This window comes from Carcharhinus amblyrhynchos, chromosome 4 (assembly GCF_965287045.1).
Source record: "Carcharhinus amblyrhynchos chromosome 4, sCarAmb.v2.hapA, whole genome shotgun sequence".
Taxonomy (NCBI): domain Eukaryota; kingdom Metazoa; phylum Chordata; class Chondrichthyes; order Carcharhiniformes; family Carcharhinidae; genus Carcharhinus; species Carcharhinus amblyrhynchos.
In genome coordinates, this window is record NC_137327.1 from 17,212,874 (window position 1) to 17,234,539 (window position 21,666).

General features: G+C 44.5%; 1 protein-coding gene across 1 annotated transcript in view; it reads right to left on the reverse strand.

The window, feature by feature from the left end:
* Positions 1-21,666, reverse strand: part of cdh13 (cadherin 13, H-cadherin (heart)) — a 971,374-nt gene that overhangs the window by 95,183 nt on the left and 854,525 nt on the right. Inside the window, exons 9-10 of the mRNA XM_080186753.1 lie at positions 6,030-6,212; positions 736-989 (exon numbers count right to left, since the gene is read on the reverse strand). Coding sequence (XP_080042879.1) covers positions 736-989; positions 6,030-6,212 — 437 coding nt within the window. The remainder of the gene's footprint in view (positions 1-735; positions 990-6,029; positions 6,213-21,666) is intronic.

A 21,666-nucleotide genomic window follows, 5' to 3' on the forward strand; every position in this document is an offset into this window, starting at 1 on the left:
CTCGTAAAATCCCACCTGAGGCCATTGGGGAATTGTGTTCTGCAAGCCTCTTTCGCCCCGATTCCGGGATGGGCGTGGCAGTAAAATATCTGCCATTAACTCTGTTTTTCTCCACAGATACTGCCGGACCTCAGTTTATCCAGCATTTTATGTTTTTATATCTCAGCTTTCCAGTGTCCGCAGCACTTTGCTTTTACTTACATACGCACATAATGGAGCGAATTTTATCATCCTGCCCACCACTGGGATCGTAGCGGGCAAGGGGCAGACCCATGGAAAGGTCCATTGACCTCGGGTGGAATGTTCTGGCTTTGGGTATTGAGCAAGGCTGGAAAATCCTGCCCAATCTCTCTGGGTTGTTTGAGCTTTTCACTTACAATCAGGTTTCTCTTTTGCGTTCTGCTGAGAGCAGCGGGCCAGATAAGCAATCTATAAATTTCACATCTGGTCCAATAACTGTATCTCAGACTGGGTATTTGGTGCACGGTTCCAAGCAGAGGTGCAAACAGAATGCTAAAGGTGGCAATTCACTATGCAACCCATCTCTCATCTTCCTCAAACCTACAAATGGATGGACCAGATTAAATTCCTGTGTGACTCTTGATTTTGTACATTCTGAGTGCATGACTGCAGAACCATTTAACTCACATCTTAACCTCCAAATGTCAACCCCTGTTTCCCCCTTGTCTTTAGATCTGTGTAAACTCTATTTCCAACCTTATGCAGAACACTTACTTAATTGTCTGCTTCTGAAGAATATCCTGGTCAGTTGCATTCAACGTCACGACGACACTGCCAACTGGGATGTTCTCTGGCTTCACCACGATTGTTGGATCTGGATTGAAGACTGGCGGCTCGTTGGCATCAAGAACCGTGACTTGCACGGTGGTGGTAGAGCTCGACCCGTAACTGATCTCAGGCATGATCGGGTCTTCATTTTCCACCTTAATCAGCAGTGTGTGAAATGCAGATCTTTCATAATCCAAAGGCTGAAATGAAATCAATTAAAGAAGGTTGTAGTCACTCAAGTTGTTAAATGAATTCAAAATCAGAGCAGCGATTACAGACGTGAAGCAATTTCTTCAAACAGATTCATCGACTTGAAATTAATCTCAGTGAATAGCAGATCAATATTTAAAACATAAATACTCATTTGGCTCAATCAATCTATTATTAAATGTGTTGGTTCCTGAAAAGTGAAAATTGTTCCAGCGATACTTCATGGACATTTCGGAATTGAGTAAAAGTCCACTCAATATTTCTTCATCTTTTCTCATCTCCCTTGAGGGATTGACTCCATGTTAGAGTTCTGCAGTTTTGCTCTGGGGTTTTGCTATTATTTATGGTGGAATTTTTGACGGTTGATATCAACAGCTGATTGGAGTATGGAGCCCAACTCATTATTGTCTCCATCCAATTTTTAAAGTTTATTAAAGTTTATCTATTAGTCACAAGTAGGTTTACATTAACACTGCAATCAAGTTACTGTGATAATCCCCTAGTCACCACAATCCGGCGTCTGTTCGGGTACTCTGAGGGAGAATTTAGTCCGGCCAATGCATCTAACCAGCATGTCTGTTGGGCTACATGAGGAAACCAGAGCACCCAGGGGAAACTCACACAAACAGAATATGCAAATTCTGCATAGACAGCAACCCAAGCTGCGAATCGAACCTGGGTTCCTGGTGTTATGAGGCAGCAGCGCTAATCACACCAGTTACATTCTCTCACTTCCTGAAGGGGTCACTGGGGGATGGCTGATTTTTCCTTCTCTTCCTTCACTGAAATTCAGACCAATTATACTCACTACTACCTGAGTACCGTAACTAAGGTTAGTTAATTCAACACAGGTAAGCAATCCACGCAGGCGTCTTTATGATCACTGCTGCACTGAGATAAGACTTCTGACCAGGATTTTCCTCAGATAATTGAAACAATTATGGACCTCGTTTAAAAGGTGCCTGGATCTGCATCTTAAATGCTGTAAGTTGAAAGGCTATGCCCATATGCAGGAAGATGGGATTAGAAAGGGCACCTGGGTGTGTGAGTGGGCATGAACAAGGTCGACATGGTGGTACATTGGTTAGCGCTGCCAGGACCTGGATTCAATTCTGGTCTTGGGAGTTTGGCTGCAGTTTGCACATTCTCCCCATGTCTGCGTGGGTTTCCTCTGGGTTCTCCGGTTTCCTCCCACTGTCCAAAAATGTGCAGGTTAGGTGGATTGGCTGTGGTGAATTGCCTCTTAGCGTCCCAAGACACTAAGGCCAGGGGGATTGTGCTGTAGTGTGCTATGCTGTAGTGTAAATATGGGCATTACAGGGTAGGGCACGAGTAAGATAAAAAAGGATGGTAGGTGCAGACTTAATGGGCTGAATGGCCGCTTCTATCTTTTCTATGGTTCACATGATCCCATCTGCTTTGGCTTGGATGTCTAATTTAACAGGCAAAACAGCGTGACTGAGAATCCTGCACTTCGCTGTGTTTCCAAAGCTGGGAGTGGGTAAATTATAAGTCTGAGGCACAGCAAGGAAGCTCAGAAGTGACAGAGAAAAATACTGTGCTGGAGGTGCCTTAAACATAGAAAAGTGAAAGGCAGAAACCAGAACACCATAAAGAAAGAAAATCAAAAAACTTGCATTTATACCACACCTCCCACAACTATGGATATCTAACATTACTTTACAACAATGAAGTGTATCGATTGTTACTGTTACATTGTGGGGAACACAGCAGCCAATTTTCACAAGTGAGCTACCACAGTCAGCAATGTGGCATTGATCTGATTATTTGCTTTGGTATTGTTGATGGAGATAAATCCCTACAATGCAGAATGAGGCGTCTCGGCCCATTGAATCTGCATCAAGTCTCCAACAGAGCATCTTACTCAGGCCCTGTAACCTCACATATTTGATACTAATCCTCCAACCTCTACATCTTGGGACACTAAGGGGCAATTCAGCACGGCCAATCCACCTAACCCGCACATCTTTGGACTGTGGGAGGAAACTGGAGCACCTGGAGGAAAGCCACGCAGACACAGGCAGAATGTGCAAACTCCACACAGACAGCCGCCCAAGGCCAGAATTGGACCTCGATCCCTGGAGTTGTGTGGCAGCAGTGCTAACCACTGTGCCACCCTTAAATACTGACCAAGACACAATGGATAACTTCCTTGCTCTTCTGTGGAATCTTTTAGATCCATGTGAGAGGACAGACGGGTGCCGGAATTTCACCGCCACACTCACCTGAGATTCATCGAATCCACCACCCCCCTCACCCCCACACCCTGAGGCCAATGGAGAATGCCATTCTGCGAGCCTCGCCCGCCCCGATTCTGTGGCAGGCGTGCTGGCAATAATTCCAGCAGGGGTCTTGGTTTAATGTCTCATCCACAGTCAGCATCCTCAATAATCCACTGCGCTGTCACTGTCAATTACTGCACTCAAAACACAACCTTCTGCTTCAAGAGAGTCTGCTACACCTGAGTCAAGGGTATCTGGTCCACCTTCTCACCTACCATACATATTTCCTAATATTTGCCTGAGGGCTGAAAAGGCTGCTGGATTGCTTGCCCCAAGAACATATTCACAAAAATGTACTCGGAAATGACTCAAAAGACAATGTTAATTGGCTTGTACTATGACTAAATGTTTATTACCTGTTCAAAGCAGAAACATGCAGACTACCAGAGACGAAGGACTGTCACAACTGGAAAATGGTTAGCTTTCGGCCCTTTGTGGGCACCAGGAGGTATCTCTGCAACTCACCGGCAGACATACTGGGCAGCTTGAGGAGTGAAAAGTTTGGCGGAGGGCTGACAGGTTCAGGTTACTAATAAACAGAGCACTGAGAGAGCGGTTGGTTCTTTTTTGTTATCTTCTTGCTTCTGCACTTCCTAAAATGAACCTGCCTTAACGCTCTCACAGATACGGAGTGCTTACAGAAGTAAACATCTGAGGACCAGTCCACCCCACCCCCCCCCCCCAACCACCACCCTCCCCCCTCCCCCCCACCCCACCCCCCCACCCCCTTGAGGAACTGCATCCTCTACCTGATTCACCCAACCCATAATGGCACCTTTATTATTCTAATAGCAGCCCAGATTTGCATGTTTGGTCAATGACGTGGCTTAATTAGCAAAGGTTTCCACCCAGTGAATGAGCTGGGATGAAATGATGAAACAAGTGTCTCATTCTTGCTGAAGAACTTAAGTGCCAAGATCGCCAAGTGCAATTCCTTAAATAGTCAATGACTCATTATCTGTCCAGTACTGAAAACTCAATTCACTTCCGAACCTCTTCCTCTTATGTGGTGCTTTCGGAATGTCAGGAAACTGTGAAGTTACTGCCTGGGATTATACCCATGAAATCCTTGAGGACTGATTGAAAATCTCATCTAGAGGTAGTGGAGGCAATCTCCTCTGAGGTGATGCTGACAGTCAAAATGCTGGCAGCGTACATAACTCACATCTCCAACAACCAAAAGAGAAAACGCTGGAAAATCTCAGCGGGTCTGGCAGCAGCCGCAAGGAGAGAAAAGAACTGACGTTTCGAGTCCAGCTGACCCTTTGTCAAAGCTAAAAGGCACAGAAAGTGGGAGATATTTATACTGTAGGATCAGGGAATGAAAGATGAGTCACAGCTACAAAACTGAGGGGGAAAGGCTGCCAGTGGCAGTCCACAGAGCGAATAGAAGGTGTGGATGGCCAAACGGCAGAGAAGCTGAAATCAGAGGGTAAACTGTAACAGATGGAAATGTGGGGTGAGGGGGAAGATGGGTGGGAGAGAGGGAAACTTGAGAAAAAGGGAGAAAGCAGAAGCAAAGGGTGAGAAAAGGTAAAGAAAGGGGAGATAAAATAGGGGGAGAGAGTGGGGGTGACACCCTACAGAACGCCTTTTAGCTTTGACAAAGGGTCACCTGGACTTGAAACATCAGCTCTTTTCTCTCCTTCCAGATGCTGCCAGACCTGCTGAGATTTTCCAGCATTTTCCCTTTTGGTTTCAGATTCCAGCATCCGTAGTAATTTCCTTTTAGCACATCTCCAACATAATGGCATGAAGTGAGGAACACTCTGGAGAGAGTGGTAATCAATGTAGATCAGTGTGCAGTGCCATGACTTCAGGAGGATGCTTTAAGAGCAGTTATCACATCTGAATTAGCATCATTGATTATTTTCAGAAATGGTTTGAAGAGAGCCCTAGCTCAGTGCTTTCAAGGCTTAATTGGGGCTGTTCATCCTGTTCTTATACATACTATCAATCCAACTGAGCTTGTGAGGATCATAGAATCTTACAGTGAAAAAGGAGGCCATTCAGCCCATCGAGTCTGTACCAACTATAATCCCATCCAGACCCTATCCCCAAAACCTCATGCATTTACTCTAGCTAGTTCCCCTGACAATCAGGAACAGTTGAGAATGGCCAATCCACCTAACCCACACATTTTTGGATGGTGGGAGGAAACTGGAGCGCCCGGAGGAAACCCATGCAGACATGGGAGAATGTGCAAACTCCACACAGACAGTCACCCAAGCAGGGAATTGAACCAGGGTACCTGGCGCTGTGAGGCAGCGGTGCTAACCACTGTGCAGCCCCTGCTGAATATTGCTGATTTTATGGCAGTGACAATGAAACTACATCTATACAGCTCCTTCCAAAACCAGTGGCGTACTGCTTTGAACGTGTTAGCAAGATGCTCTGAAAGCTGCTGCTTCAGCACTGCCTGATTCACTGGGATAAAGCTACAGATACAGGTCCAGTCGTAAGCTTTATAATCTCCAGGCGTTCATTCCGATAGACCCAGATAAGAGGAGTTCAAGATTGCAAATGAAAAATGTTTTGGATAGAGGCTGTGATGATGGATGCAAGAGATAGGAACAAGTCGTAAAATATTGTTTTTATACAGAGACATCCTTAACACATGGCAACAACTGATTTTGTCTACTTGAAATAACTTTGCACTCCGGCATCTCACAATCCTCTTTTATTTCCCAAAGAACGTTTAAGATTGAGCGAGGAAAGCACACTTACTTTGTCAACAAATAACATTCCCTCATTGTTCTTTGGATTGGTCTCGATTTTAAAATTCATGTCAGGGTTTCCATTGATAATGGTGTAGACAGCTCTCCAAGCTCCAGTAGCCGGGTCATCATTGTCCTCCACAGTAAGATTCACTATAATTCCGGTAAATCCTTCGTTCACTGTCGCTTGGAACTGATATGAAAAAAGCCAACATTGTTATCATTAAGTGGCTGCAAGTCTTCAATTAGCACAGTCATCAGACAAAATAAATTATTCAAGTGCTCTACCTCATTTTCTATGCTCTTTGTAGTCTTGTTTTGATTCCTAACAGTCTGTGATGTTTCCTATCACCAGATTATTCAAGTGTTATTCCGACCTTCTGCAGAAATTGCATCTATATCAAAGTGTGAACCGCGCACGATATTTGAATAACTTTTTATTTTTTGTGATTGCATTTGCATAGACTGTGAATGCAAGCCTGTTCATCTACATGTACGATAGATTTAAGTGAGTGATGGCCTAGTGGTATTATCACTAGACCATTAATCCAGAAACTCTGCCAATATTCTGGGGGCCCAGGTTCGAATCCCGTCACGGCAGATGGCAGAATTTGAATTCAATAAAAAACATCTGGAATTAAGAATCTACTGATGACCATGGAACCATTGTCAATCGTCGGAAAAACCCATCTATTTCACTAGTATCCTTTAGGGCAGAAATCTGCCATCCTTGCCTGATCTGGCCTACACGTGACTCCAGAACCACAGCAATGCAGTTGGTTCTCCAAGGGCAACTGGGATGGGTAATTAATACTGGCCAGCCAGAGACACCCATGTCCCACGAATGAATAAAAATAAAGTCAACTTGGGAAACAGGTAGCCCTTGTTGATGGGTGGAGATTCCAGGTATGCAACTTAGAAGTTCTAATGGCTAAAGTCTCAAAGTGGGGAATCATAACTGCTTCCTACATTTGAAGCACATTTAATCATTTTACATCAAAAGCAATGATATAGTCCATAGAATCCGTAAAGTACACAAGGAGGCCACTTGATCCATCAAGTGTGCACCAATCACGATCCCACCCCATAACCCCATGCATTTACCCTGCTAGTGCCGCTGACACTAAGGTTCAATTTAGCACGGACAATCCACATAACCTGCACATCTTTGGAGTGTGGGAAGAAGCTGCAGCACCCGGAGGAAACCCATGCAGACATGGAGAGAATGTGCAAACTCCACGCAGACAATGACCCAAGCCAGGAACCGATCCTGGTTCCCTGGCACTGTGAGGCTGCAGCGTCAACCACTGTGCCACCGTTCCACCCACAGATGGCTCTGAAAGTTACCTAAGATTGCTCTGAAGGTTAAAACCAGGAGGCTGGAGAGTGGAATCTGTTCCCAAAATATATTACTCATACTTGAAGTGTTTCTTGCCATCTAGCACACCACCTCAAGGTAAAATTGGTCAAAAGCAGCTCTGGAGATTTTATCACACCTGATTATTTCAGAACAGCAAATGTGTTGAAGCCTTTTAGCCAACTCTGGCCTATACCAGGCATTCTTCATGAGCTGTCAAGTGATTCCATCAGCATTGGAGATTTTTATAGCCACCACACTACTGAAGACTACACAGAGTCAGATCAAAACGGTGTTGACCTTTTGGTCTGAACCTTACTCTAAGATCTTGAACTCATCCTTGGCACAAAACAATGAGATACTTTTCATCCTGCCATACAGAAGTTGCAGGACTCTCCTCACGTCCCTGGGATAACCAACACGGGTGAGTGTCGACTTGAAACTACAAGTAGTGCATTGAAAAACTTTCAACAATGAACATTATGTGATCCTTTCTGAAGCTGATGTAGGCATACTTACCAGGCAGACCAAGAAAAACCTTCGGTGGAACATTGGGAAGCATATTGTCCCAGTTCTACACAATTCATTAATTTCAATTTCATCCTGAACAATGGTCTAGATATTTACAGGAAGGCTTTTGAAGATTGGCAAAGGGAACGTGAGTAGTGCTGGTAGGATAAAAGCATGGGTAGAACCCAGCAAAGCCAGGGACATGGAGCTTGTAACAACCTCACGGGTGGCATGATGGCACAGTGATTAGCACTGCTGCCTCACAACGCTAGGAGCCCAGGTTCCATTCCCAGCTTGGGTCACTGTCTGTGCAGATTCTGCACGTTCTCCCTATATATGCATGAGTTTCCTCCAAATGCTCCAGTCCCCCCCTCCAGTCTAAAAGACATGTGGGTTAGATGCATTGGCCATACTAAATTCTTCCTTAGTACTCGAAGGGGCACCGGAGTGTGGTGACTAGGAGATTTTCGCAGTAACTTCATTGCAGTATTAATGTAAGCCTACTTGTGACACTAACTAATAAACAGATAAATATTAAACTTTAACCTTATCTGTAGGGATCTCATTTGGGCTGGCATTTTCTGCTGCCAGTGAGAATGGAGAGATTGACACTCAGCCAAAATTCCATTCACAGCAGCAAGATCGGGGAATCCCAGCCGCGGGAAATGTCAGAGAATTCCAGACTTGCACTTTTTGGATCTATTTCATAGTGAAAGCTGGTCAAATCGGCAGCTTGGCTGGAGGCCAGGGTGAGGAAAACACAGCAGCAGAATCAACACTGCAGCCGAGTAACCTGGGGGATGGCACTTGGCAGCTTGAGCTTGGATGGGATTGGAAAACATGGCAGGACGTGAGAGACTGCAGTTAGCAGAGGGGCAGTGCAGCATGCCCATTCTTCATGGTCTACAGAGCGCTGAAAAAAATAATTGCTTCATGGAGTCAACAGGTTCTGTCTCTCTTTCACCGCTGGGTTTCTCTAACCCTTAGAAACCGCAGAGGGTTTACCAGATTCCTGGAACCACGATATCCACCATCGTAAAGAAGCAGCTGGCACGTGTGTGCCGTGTATTAGGGGTACACTGCCCTACAGTCTTCAACTGAATCCCCCTCATTGCTCCATCCTGTCCACTCTCCCATTCCTCATGGTATTTTTGGGGGAGGGGGGGAGGGTGGGGAGGCTGTAACATTGAGGCTCATTTCTCTAATTGAACCAGAGACTTTCAAAAACAATAACGCAAAGATAATAAATGGAATTTCCATCCTGACAATTCTTGATGCACTAGTTAATATGACATCGGTTACTCTTTGTGGATTGTTTTAATACAAGAATTTAATACATGAATGAGACGCATGGTGGCGCAGTGATTAGCACTGCTGCCTCACAGCGCCAGGGTCCTGGGTTCTATTCCGGCCTTGGGTGACTGTGTGGAGCTTGCACATTCTCCCTGTGTCTGTGTGAGGTTCCTCCTGGTGCTCCAGTTTCCTTTCACAGTCCAAAGATGTGTGAGTTAGGTTGATTGGCCATGCTAAATTGCCCCTTAGTGTCAGGGGGACCTGTGGGGTAAATAAGTGGGGTTAAGGGGATAGAGCCTGGGTGGGATTGTGGTTTGTACAGACTTGATGGGCCAAATGATCTCCTTCTGCACTGTAGGGATCCTGTGCTTCTATGAAATGAAGTAATTAGTAGAAAAAGTTGATAGACAAAGCAAAAATAGGCTTGATCAATAATCATTATTTTTAAAATCTCCTTCTCAAAATGGAGACTAAACAGGAAACATTTTCCCTGGCAAATATGAATATTACATAATTTCTCTTTGACATAAATGCATTTCACTGTTGAAAAACTAATTGCTATAAAAGTCAACTGCTAGTTCCAGATAACACCTCCGTATGGTTGCAGATATGAACGCGACTTGTTATCTGCACAACTGCGTACCAATCAACTCCCTTAGCTAATCATTTCTGATGGGTCAAGAAAATTATGAATTCAGCTTATCAAGGTGAAATCAGTCACTTTTCAAATCCAGTGTCAGTATCAAATAATTGCAGGGCAGAAGCAGAGCAAATCTGTCCCTACATTATTGTGATATTGTGTCTTTATCTCAGTCTCAAATAAGCACTCATTATTATACCAATGTGACATTTCCATCCCCTACACCAGCCATCCTTGTACATACTCAAGAGATAATACCAATGCACTGTTCAGCATCATCAAATTACAGTAAATTTCCTGTTATTGACTTGGAGACAAAATTGCTTTGAGACTAACCTAAACTAATTTAATTTAATTCCTATAGAGGAGATATCTTATCACGCTGGGAAGGATTCAAATTTGAGGCACAGAGATAAGAGTGCAATGATTTGACATAGTGTCCAACCTAACCGTTTCATTCTCGCACCTCATCTCCCATGTCAAATGCTTGCTACAGTCCCACTCAAGTGTTGGGGCCATTCAAGTAACCTATTATCCAGTTCCCAGATAAGTGTACATGTTGCAAGCTGGGCTTGTGTGGTAACATGGCCCCTTGAAAGGGGTGATCCTTGAGGGCTACTTGATTGGACTGGACCCTAAAGTGGCACAGTGGTTAGCACTGCAGCCTCACATTGTCAGGGACACATACTCGATTCCGGGATTAGGTCACTATCTGTGTGGAGTTTGCACATCCTCCCTGTGTCTGCATGGGTTTCCTTCAGGTGCTTTGGTTTCCTTCCACATTTCAAAGATGTGCGGTTTAGGTGGATCGGCCATGCTAAAATTACCCCTTAGTGTCAGAGGAACTAGCTAGCATAAAATGTATGGGATTATGGGGTGAGATTGTAGTCGGTGCAGACTCGATGGGCTAAATGCCCTCCTTCTGCATTGTAGGGATTCTATGTTCTATGATATACGAAGAAGCCGCACGGAAAATTGAGCCAATCGTGAACAATGACGCACATCCTGGGATTGGGAGGAACCTCAGTTGGAGTTGGAAAGACCTGTGAATTAGCTTTGCCAGATCATTATCTTGTACATATGTTCTTACGAACAAGTTGTTCATTGTTGAAGCCACAACACGTCTCCTTTCACTTTACAACACTGGTGTGAGAAAAAAAACCACACATTCATTCATGTGGATGAAGTCCTGATGAAGGGTCATCTACACTTGAGACACTGGTTCTATTCTCTCCCCACAGACGCTGTCAAAACTGCTGAGATTCTCCAGCATTTTCTGTTTTGTTCCAACTCAATAAGGTTCCATCTATAGAAATAGCCCTGACAGTCAATGGCCAGGCATTGATAAATAAATTGAAAGAATGGTCATCCAACCAGTTGTGAAACCTAGCAGTTATTGCCATCACTGACAAATATGCAGCCATTGGGGTGGCCAAGTTGGCCTTGGTCAAGACCTCTCACCGACTTCGCAGGACACATGTTCCTCACCCTGGCTGATACGGACTCAAAATGGCCGGATGCCCATCTTATGGAGTCTACAATGGCAGCAGCCAGCATTGGCAAGTTACGGCAGGTTTTTTTGCCTTCCAATGGCATCCCCGAGGTCTTAGTATCAGACAATGGCACATCATTTACACTGGAGCAGTTTTAAACATTGTTAAGTCAAACGGTATTCACCACATTCAGTCAGCCCCTTACCACCCAGTTCAAAATGGTTCAACAATAGCAGAATGAGCCGTACAAACATTCAGATCATTGATGAAATAGCGAGTTCTCAGGACACTGCTTTTATGTTTGGCTAGTTTCTTAATGTTGTATAATACGCTGAAAGCAACCACAGGGGTTATACCAATGAATGAGTAATTGGACGCCACCTACAAATTTGTTTGGATTTGGCATTTGCAGATTTGCTGGGGAAAGTGAAGGTTAGACAAGCCTCTCAGAAAGACAATCATGAGTTTTCCAGGCTGATGATTTCATTATGGTCAGAGATTTTGGTGGAGGACTGATATGAGTGGCAGGCAAAACTGTGGGAAGAACGGGTGGGGTCTCATAAGTTGTGTAAGATTGTGAAGTAAAAAAACACGTGGGTCATTTGAGGAAGAGAGTGGCCCTGATTCAGAGGACCAGATGTGTTCTGTGGTGGACTTGGGCATGCTAAATGCTTATTCAGAGGTTCCTGTGGTTAATGTGGAGCAGAGGCAACCCACGATTTCTGAAGCTGAGGTGTTAGAAATTACTGAGGAGGATATCGACCCCGGATTGATGAGTTTGCCTTTTGCATCTGTCTGCCCAGGTTCTTTACTCACTGAAGGATACAGCACCATGTTGAGCTGTTCTCCAGAATCCAGAAGTCTCCAGGGTGATTGATTGACTTTGTGAATAAACCTTTTCTCTTGGGTGCACCTGATGTGTTATTGTGTGACGCAAGCCAATGTTTAATGATGTTCCTTTTATTTTGTTTCATGGATGGACTCAGGAACTGGGGGTGGTGGGGGGTGGGGAGGCACGGTGTGCGGGGGCAGGGAGTAGGAGGAGGAGTGTGAGCCAATTGGGAACTAGGGCATGCATCCTGAGTTTGGGGAGGAGTAGAGAGTAGACTCCTGTTTTAGTTCTACATTATTACTGCAAAATCATTCATTGTTGAAGTCATCATGAATTGTCTTTGATTTTATACACCGTGTATCTTTTTTTATTCATTCGTGAGACAAGAGCATCACTGGCTGGCCAAAATTTATTGCCAATCACGAGTTGGCCTTGAGAAGGTGGTGGTGAGCTGCCTTCTTGAAACACTGCAGTACATGTGTTGTGGGTTAACCTGCAATGCCATTAGGGAAGGAATTGAAGGAAGGGTGATATATTTCCAAGTCAGGAATGTGAGTGGCTTGGAAGGTGGTGGCATCCCCATGTATCTGCTGCCATTGTCCTTCTAGATGAAAGTGGTTGTGGGGTGGGAGGTTGCTGTCTAAGGACCTTTGGTGAGTTGCTGCCACACATCTTGTAGATAGTACACACTGCTAGTACTGAGCATCGGTGGTGGAGGGAATGGATGTTTGTGGGTATGGTGCCAATCAGGCAGGCTGCTTTCCCCTGGATGGTGTCAAGCTTCATGACTGCTTCCCCCAAGTTATACCCTGGGATTTTAATGCTCCCTATCCAGCAGTTATGATTTGACCGTCCACGCTCTTGGCCTCAATGGGGTTGAGCTGGAGGATCAGAAGCAAAGCCAGGACAGCAAAGTATAGGCTCATATCAGCAAATGGAAGGATAGCTCGAGACCTAGTGGCTACAAGAATGAACAGGACAAAGTAGGTTCAAGAAAGAATCAATAAAGATTTGATGCTGGATACTGAACTTCCTAACTCACAGACAACAATCAGTAAGGATAGGCAACAACACCTCCTCCATGATTATCATCTACACCGGTGCCTCATAAGGCTGTGTTCTCAGTCCCCTGCTATACTCCTTATGATTGTGTAGCTATATTCCCGTCCAATTCAATTTTCAAGTTTGCTGATGACATTACTGTAGTGGATCTCAAATAATGACAAAATAGAGTTCAGAAATGAGATAAAGAATCTGGTGAACTGGTTCAGCAACAATAATCTCTCCCTCAATGTCAACAAAATGAAGGAGATTGGCATTGACTTCAGGAAGCCTAAAGGAGAACATGCTCCTGTCTACATCAACGGGGGCAAAATAGAAAGGGTCAAGGGCTTCACTTTTTTAGGTGTCCAGATCACCAACAACCTATCCTGGTGCCCCCATGCTGACACTATAGTTAAAAAAGTCCACCAATGCCTCTACTTTCTCAGAAAACTAAGGAAATTTGGCATGTTAGCTGTGACTCTCACCAACCTTTACAGGTGCACCATAGAAAGCATTCTTTCTGGTTGTACCATAGCTTGGGGTGGCTCCCGCTCTGCCCAAGACCATAAAGAACTACAAAAGGTCGTGAATGTAGCCCAGTCCATCACTCAAACCAGCCTCCCATCCACTGACTCTGTCTACACTTCCTGTTGCCCTGGCAAAGTGGCCAGAATAATTAAGGACCCCATGCATCCCGGACATTCTCTCTTCCATCTTTGGGAAAGTCTAAGGTCAGATACGAACTGACTCAAGAACAGTTTCTCCCCTGCTGCTGTCAGACTTTTGAATGGACTTACCATGGATTAAGTTGATCTATCTCTGCATCCTGGTTATAACTGTAACACTACATTCTGCACTCTTGTTTCCTTCCCAATGAACGGTATGTTTTGTCTGTATAGCGCGCAAAAAGCAAGACTTTTCACTGTATATTAGTACATGTGACAATAATAAATCAAATCAAATCAAATGTGTGTATAATTTATTTACGGTGTCTGGTGATGAAACAGTTACTGAAATAAACTGTGCTCAGTCCAGCTATCACAGTCCTAAATAATATCTTTAAAATAACTAGGTGAGAATGCATTGTTGAGATAAACTGTTTATGGTTGACCAGCTTTATCTCAGTCAGTGTAGTTCTGGACCACGTCGTGTCTTATAAAGAATTTAATTTGTTGAGATATGCTGCACATAGCTTATTAGCCTCGTTTAACACCCACCCCCAACCCCCGGTCGAAACCCATCAAGCTGACAATAACCAATCAACCTTATCTTCTCCAGCCTCCTGCTGTTGGATAACAGCTACACATCTTGAGACTCTGGTTGCAAAGGTCAGGTTGCAATTGATTGCAAGAATGGTATAAATACCAATGATTGTGGGAGGTTGGTAGCAGAGGTTAACCTACATAGGTGAACTGAATATATTATTTATCTGTTCATCTTTCTGATAGATTTAATATAGCAATTGATATAAACATAGAAACTAGGAGCAGGAGTAAGCACTCAGCCCTTCGATAAGTAACATACTTTCAAAGGTTTAAATCAGACTTAACTGGACCCACTTTCTGAAGAGACAATAGAGATACAGAAGTCTATTTAGAGGGTTAACCCCTTGTCCTTGAATGGCATCCAGAAGATGTTCAATTTAATTTTACTTTGGAAGCCTTAGAGGGATGTACTGCTGCGGCTGTGTAAGGCTCTGGTCAGACCTCATTTGGAATACTGGAATAATTTTGGGCCTTATACCTGAGGAAGGATGTGCTGGCCTTGAGTCCAGAGAAGGTTCACAAGAATGATCCCAGGAATGAAAGGTTTGTCAGATGAGGATTAGTTAAGGAGTCTGGGTCTATGTGCGATGAAGTTTAGAAGGATGAGGGGGGAATCTAATTGAAACTTATCAAATATTGAAAAGCCTAAGCTTGGAGAGGATGTTTCCACTGTTGGGTAAGTTGTTAGAAGGTATTTTGAAAGACAGGATCTAGAGACGCAAGGACTGATTAGGGACAGTCAGCATGGCTTTGTGAGTGGAAAATCATGTCTCACAAATTTGATTGAGTTTTTTGAAGGGGTAACCAAGAAGGTAGATGAGGGCAGTGCAGTTGATGTTGTCTACATGGACTTCAGCAAGGTCTTTGACAAGGTATCTTATGGTAGGTTGTTGCATAAGGTTAAATCATACGGGATCCAGGATGAGAAACCAAAACGGATACAAACTTGGCTTCTTGACAGAATAAGAAGTCTCACAACACCAGGTTAAAGTCGAACAGGTTTATTTGGTAGCAAACACCACTAGCACGTTTGCTACCAAATAAACCTGTTGGACTTTAACATAATGTTGTGAGACTTTTTACTGTGTTTACCCCAGTCCAACACTGGCATCTACTCTTTCTGATAGAAGCCAGAGGGTGGTTGTAGAGGGTTGTTTTTCTAACTGGAGGCCTGTGACCAGCAGTGTGCCTCAGGGATCGCAGCTGAGTCCACTGTTATTTGTCATTTATATTAATAATGAGAATATAGGAAGTACGGTTAGTAAGTTTGCAGATGACAACAAGATTGGTGGCAGAGTGGACAGTGAAGAGAGTTATCTCCGATTGCAATGGGATCTTGATCAATTGGGCCAGTGGGCTGACGAGTTTAATTTAGATAATTTAGATAAATGCGAGGTGATTGAACCAGAGCAGAACTTACTCAGTTAATGGTAGGGCATTAGGGAGAGTTACAGAACGAAGTGATCTAGGGGTACATGTTCATAGCTCCTTGAAGGTGGAGTCACAAATGGACAGAGTGGTGAAGAAGGCATTCAGCATGCTTGGGTTCATTGGTCAGAACATTGAATACAGTAGTTGGGACATCTTGTTGAAGTTGTATAAGACATTGATAAGGCCACACTTGGAATACTGTGTACAGTTCTGGTCACCCTATTATAGAAAAGATATTATTAAACTAGAAAGAGTGCAGAAAAGATTTACTAGGATGCTATCAGGACTTGATGGTTTGAGTTATAAGGAGAAGTTGGATAGACTGGGACTTTTTTATCTGGAGTATAAAAGACTGAGGGGTGATCTTGTAGAGGTTTATAAAATAATGAGGGCCACAGATCAGTTAAATAATCAATATCTTTTCCCAAAGTTAGGGGAGTCTAAAACTAGAGGGCATAAGGTGAGAGGGAAGAGATACAAAAAGGTCCAGAGGGGCAATTTTTTCACACAGAGGGTGGTGAATGTCTGGAACAAGCTGCCAGAGGTAGTAGTAGAGGCAGGGACAATTTTGCCTTTTAAAAAGCATCTAAATGGTTACATGGGTAAGATGGGTATAGAGGGATATGGGCCAAATGCGGGCAACTGGGATTAGCTTAGGGGTTTAAAAAAAAGGATGGCATGGATAAGTTGGGCTGAAGGGCCTGTTTCTTTGCTGTAAATCTCTACGACTGTATATGACTAATGGGAGAGACTAGAACTCGAGGGCACAACCCCAGAGTGAAGGGATGCTCCTTTAAAACTGAAATGAGGAAGAATTTCTTCAGCCAGATGGTGGTGAATTTGTGGAACTCATTACTGTAGAGGGCTGTTGAAGCTGGGTCACTAAGTACCTTTAAGCTGGAGATAGATAAGTTCTTGATTAATAAGAGGATCAAAGGTTACAGAGAGGAGGCATGAGAACGGGAATGTGAATCACATCAGCCATGACTGAATGGTGGAGCAGACTCAATGGGCTGAATGGCTTAATTCTGCTCCTATATCACCTGGTCTTATGGCATCCCTGCTGTCAGCCTAAAACATGCATTAGGCCCTGGCATATGTTAATAAGAGGCCTAAAATGTATTTAAGAACTCCTCCCTAAAACAGAACTGTCAATAATTGTATGGTTCATTAGTGTCATGAGTAGGCTTATATTAACACTGCAGTGAAGTTACTGTGAAAATCCCCTATTCGCCACACTCTGGCATTTGCTCGGGTACATTGAGGGAGAATTTAGCACAGCCCATGCATTTAACCAGTACGTCTTTGCTGGGAGGCAACCGGAGCATGCGAAGGAAACCCACACGGACATGGGGAGAACATACGGACTCCGCACAGGCAGTAACCCAAGTCGGGAATCGAACCCGGGTCCCTGGCGCTGTGAGGCAGCAATGCTAAACATTGTGCCACCATGCCGCCCTAAGGCGATGTGGCCAAATGAGTGGCTGCCACCAAAAATGGAGGCTGTTTTGTGTAGTCAGGAGAACATAGAACATAGAACATAGAACATTACAGCGCAGAACAGGCCCTTCGGCCCACGATGTTGCGCCGACCAGTTACAAAAACAATGACCCACTAGCCTATACCAATCCCTTTTCGTCCATAAACCTATCCAGAGATCTCTTAAACGCCCCCAAACTAGACGCATTTACAACTGCAGCAGGCAGGGCATTCCAATCCCTCACCACCCGCTGGGTAAAGAACCTACCCCTGACATCCGTCCTGTAGCTACCCCCCCTTAATTTAAAGCCATGCCCCCTCGTGCTAGCTTTCTCCATCCGAGGAAAAAGGCTATCACTATCCACCCTATCTAAACCTCTAATCATCTTATATGTTTCAATAAGATCCCCTCTTAGCCGCCTTCTTTCCAACGAAAACAACCCTAAATCCCTCAGTCTCTCCTCATAGGACCTCCCCACCATACCAGGCAACATCCTAGTAAACCTCCTCTGCACCCTCTCCAACGCCTCCACATCCTTCTTGTAATGCGGGGACCAGAACTGCACACAGTACTCCAAGTGCGGCCGCACTAGAGTAGTGTACAGTTGCAACATTACACTGCGACTCCTAAATTCAATCCCCCTACCAATAAACGCCAAGACACCGTACGCCTTCTTAACAACCTTATCTACTTGATTCCCAACTTTCAGGGATCTATGTACACATACACCTAGATCCCTCTGTTCATCCACACTATTCAAAGTCCTCCCGTTAGCCCTATACTCGACACATCTGTTGCTCCTACCAAAGTGAATTACCTCACACTTCTCCACATTAAATTCCATCCGCCACTTCTCGGCCCAGCTCTGCAACCTATCTAAGTCTCCCTGCAGACTATGACACCCTTCCTCACAATCTACCACACCTCCAATTTTGGTGTCATCAGCAAATTTACTAATCCACCCAACTATACCCTCATCCAGATCATTAATAAAAATTACAAACAACAGTGGCCCCAAAACAGATCCCTGAGGCACACCACTCGTAACTGTACTCCATGATGAATATTTACCATCCACCACCACCCTCTGTCTTCTATCTGATAGCCAATTCCTGATCCAACTTCCTAGATTACCCACAATCCCATACATCTGCATTTTCTGCAGAAGCCTACCATGGTGAACCTTATCGAACGCCTTACTAAAATCCATGTATACCACGTCAACTGCCTTGCCCCCATCCACCTCTTTGGTCACCTTCTCAAAAAACTCAATAAGGTTAGTAAGGCACGACCTACCCGCTACAAAACCATGCTGACTATTTCTAATCAATTCATTACACTCCAAATAACTATAAATCCTTTCCCTAATAATTTTTTCTAAAACCTTGCCCACAACAGAAGTAAGACTCACCGGTCTATAATTCCCGGCAAAGTCTCTGTTCCCCTTCTTAAACAATGGGACAACATTCGCTATCCTCCAATCCTCCGGGACTACACCAGAGACCAATGACGACCTGAAGATCTGAGCCAGAGGCTCTGCAATCACCTCTCTAGCCTCCCAGAGAATCCTAGGGTAGATCCCATCCGGACCAGGGGACTTATCTATTTTCAGCCCCTCAAGAATTTCCAGCACATCCCCTTTATCAACCGTAATACTGTCTATTTTACACCCCTGCAACCCAATGTCCTCCTCAGCTATATTCATGTCCCCCTGCGTGAACACCGAAGAGAAATATTGGTTCAATACTTCTCCAATCTCCTCCGGTTCCACACACAACTTCCCCCTGCTGTCTGTAACTGGCCCTAATCTTGCCCTGACCAACCTTCTGTTCTTGACATACCTATAGAACGCCTTAGGATTCTCCTTAATCCTATCAGCCAAAGTCTTCTCATGTCCTCTTTTAGCCCTTCTCAACTCACTCTTCAACTCCCTCCTAGCCAATCTAAAGCTTTCTAGTGCACTATCTGAGCCCTCCAATCTCATCCGAACATAAGCCTCCTTTTTCTTTTTAACCATCGACTCAACTCTTTTAGTGCACCACGGTTCCCTAGATCTACCAAATCCACCATGCCTGACAGGGACATACCTATCAAGGACTCGCAGTAGCTGCTCCTTGAAAAAACTCCACATTTCAGACGTTCCCAGTCCCTGTAATCCCCTAATCCAATCCATGCTTCCTAATTCACTCCTGATAGCCTCATAATCGCCCTTACCCCAGCTAAAATTGCTGACCCGAGGTTCATGCCTATCTCTTCCCATCACTAAGGTGAACGTAACCGAATTGTGGTCACTATCACCAAAATGCACACCAACTTCCAAGTCTAGCACCTGGTCTGGCTCATTTCCCAGCACCAAATCCAATATAGCCTCACCTCTAGTTGGCCTGTCTACATACTGAGACAAAAAACCTTCCTGCACGCTTTGTACAAACACTGACCCCTCTAGCGAGCTAGAACTATAGCAACTCCAATCAATATTCGTAAAGTTAAAGTCCCCCATAACAATTACCCTATTACTTTCACTCCTAACCAGGATTGTCTCCGCAATCCTTTCCTCAACCTCTCTAGAACTTTTAGGAGGTCTATAAAAGACTCCCAACAGGGTGACCTCTCCTCTCCTATTTCTAATCTCCGCCCATACTACCTCAACTGACAAGTCCTCATCAAACTTTCTCTCCGACACTGTGATACAGTCCTTGACTAGCAATGCTACCCCACCCCCCCTTCTACCTTCTTCTCTACTCCGACTAAAGCATTTGTACCCCGGAACCTGCAACATCCATTCCTGACCCTGCTCTATCCATGTCTCAGAAATGGCCACAACATCAAAGTCCCAGGTACTGATCCACGCTGCAAGTTCATCCACTTTATTGCGAATACTCCTCGCATTAAAGTACACGCATTTCAAACCCTGCTCCGCCCCACCCCCACTATGCCGTGCCTTGCATTCCCCAACTATGCCCCCCTCACTTTCACCCCCTTTCCTCACTATCCCTCCCCCCCTCCGAATCAGTTTAAACCTTCCTGCATCGCTTTTGCAAATTTACCCCCCAGGATATTGATTCCCCTCTGGTTCAGGTGTAGACCATCCCTCTTATAGAGGTCCCACCTTCCCCAGAATGAGCCCCAATTGCTCAAGTACCTGAACCCCTCCCTCCTGCACCATCTCCTCAGCCACGAGTTCAAACTTTCCCTCTCCCTATTCCTCTCTAAACTATCCCGTGGCACAGGCAAGAGTCCAGATATAACTACTCTTTCTGACTTCGCCTTTAGTTTCCACCCCAACTCCATAAATCTTTGCTTAATATCCCCTTCCCTTAATCTCCCTATGTCATGTGTCCCCACATGAACTATAACTTGGGGTTGATCTCCCTCTCCCCTAAGAGTCCTGAATACTCTGTCCGATACATCCTGGACCCCAGCCCCTGGTAGGCAACACACCAGCCCAGAGTCCCTACCCTTACCTCCAACTCTCCTATCCGTCCCCATAACTGTGGAGTCCCCAATCACGAGGCCCAATCTCTTACCCCTAACCACCTGAGGCTTGCCAATAGGCTCACCCCCAGAGACCTGCTCCCTTTGGCTATCCCCAGTTGATTTCTCCTCAACTGTAGCCTCCAGGACCGAAAACCTATTTTGGAGGGGAACAGCCAGTTTTGGAGCAGTGCCAGACCCAGGCCAATCTGACCCTTGGCTTCAGCAGCAAGCTCCCTGAGAACCAACACCAACTGGACCTTAGACCCATCTCTCCAGGTTTACATCAGCCTTGGGAAACTAACAATTTCCACCCACCCATCTTTGCTCCAGTAATGGGAGCAACTAGCTCACAAAATGTATAAATAATTAATCCCAAAATATGTTTGACAGCAAAATATTTTCAACTTGTGTTAGCTGTTTCACATTCCGCATAATTTCTCTGGGTGACAACTTAATTACTACATTACGATAATAATCCTTATTAATTCTATCAATTGAAATAAACCTACAGTTAAGTTTTATTAAACTCCTCCCCGAGCTGTGTTAAATCATATTTCTGTTTGCACAGTTGTCTTCTCAACTATAATCAATATAACTATTACATATTGCGGCAAAGACATCAACAAACTAAATGCAATGTAATCGTGACTTCAGTGAAATTATAATTTAACCATAGACAACAGCAAAGTTAAAAAGATACTGGGTGAAATTGTGTTATTTCATATGAACACACTGCCAACACTCTATAGAATGTAATGGTATTATTTCAAGTGACCAAAGTCACTGGAGTTATTTGGAGATGGATGATGGGTTAGGGATGAGTGG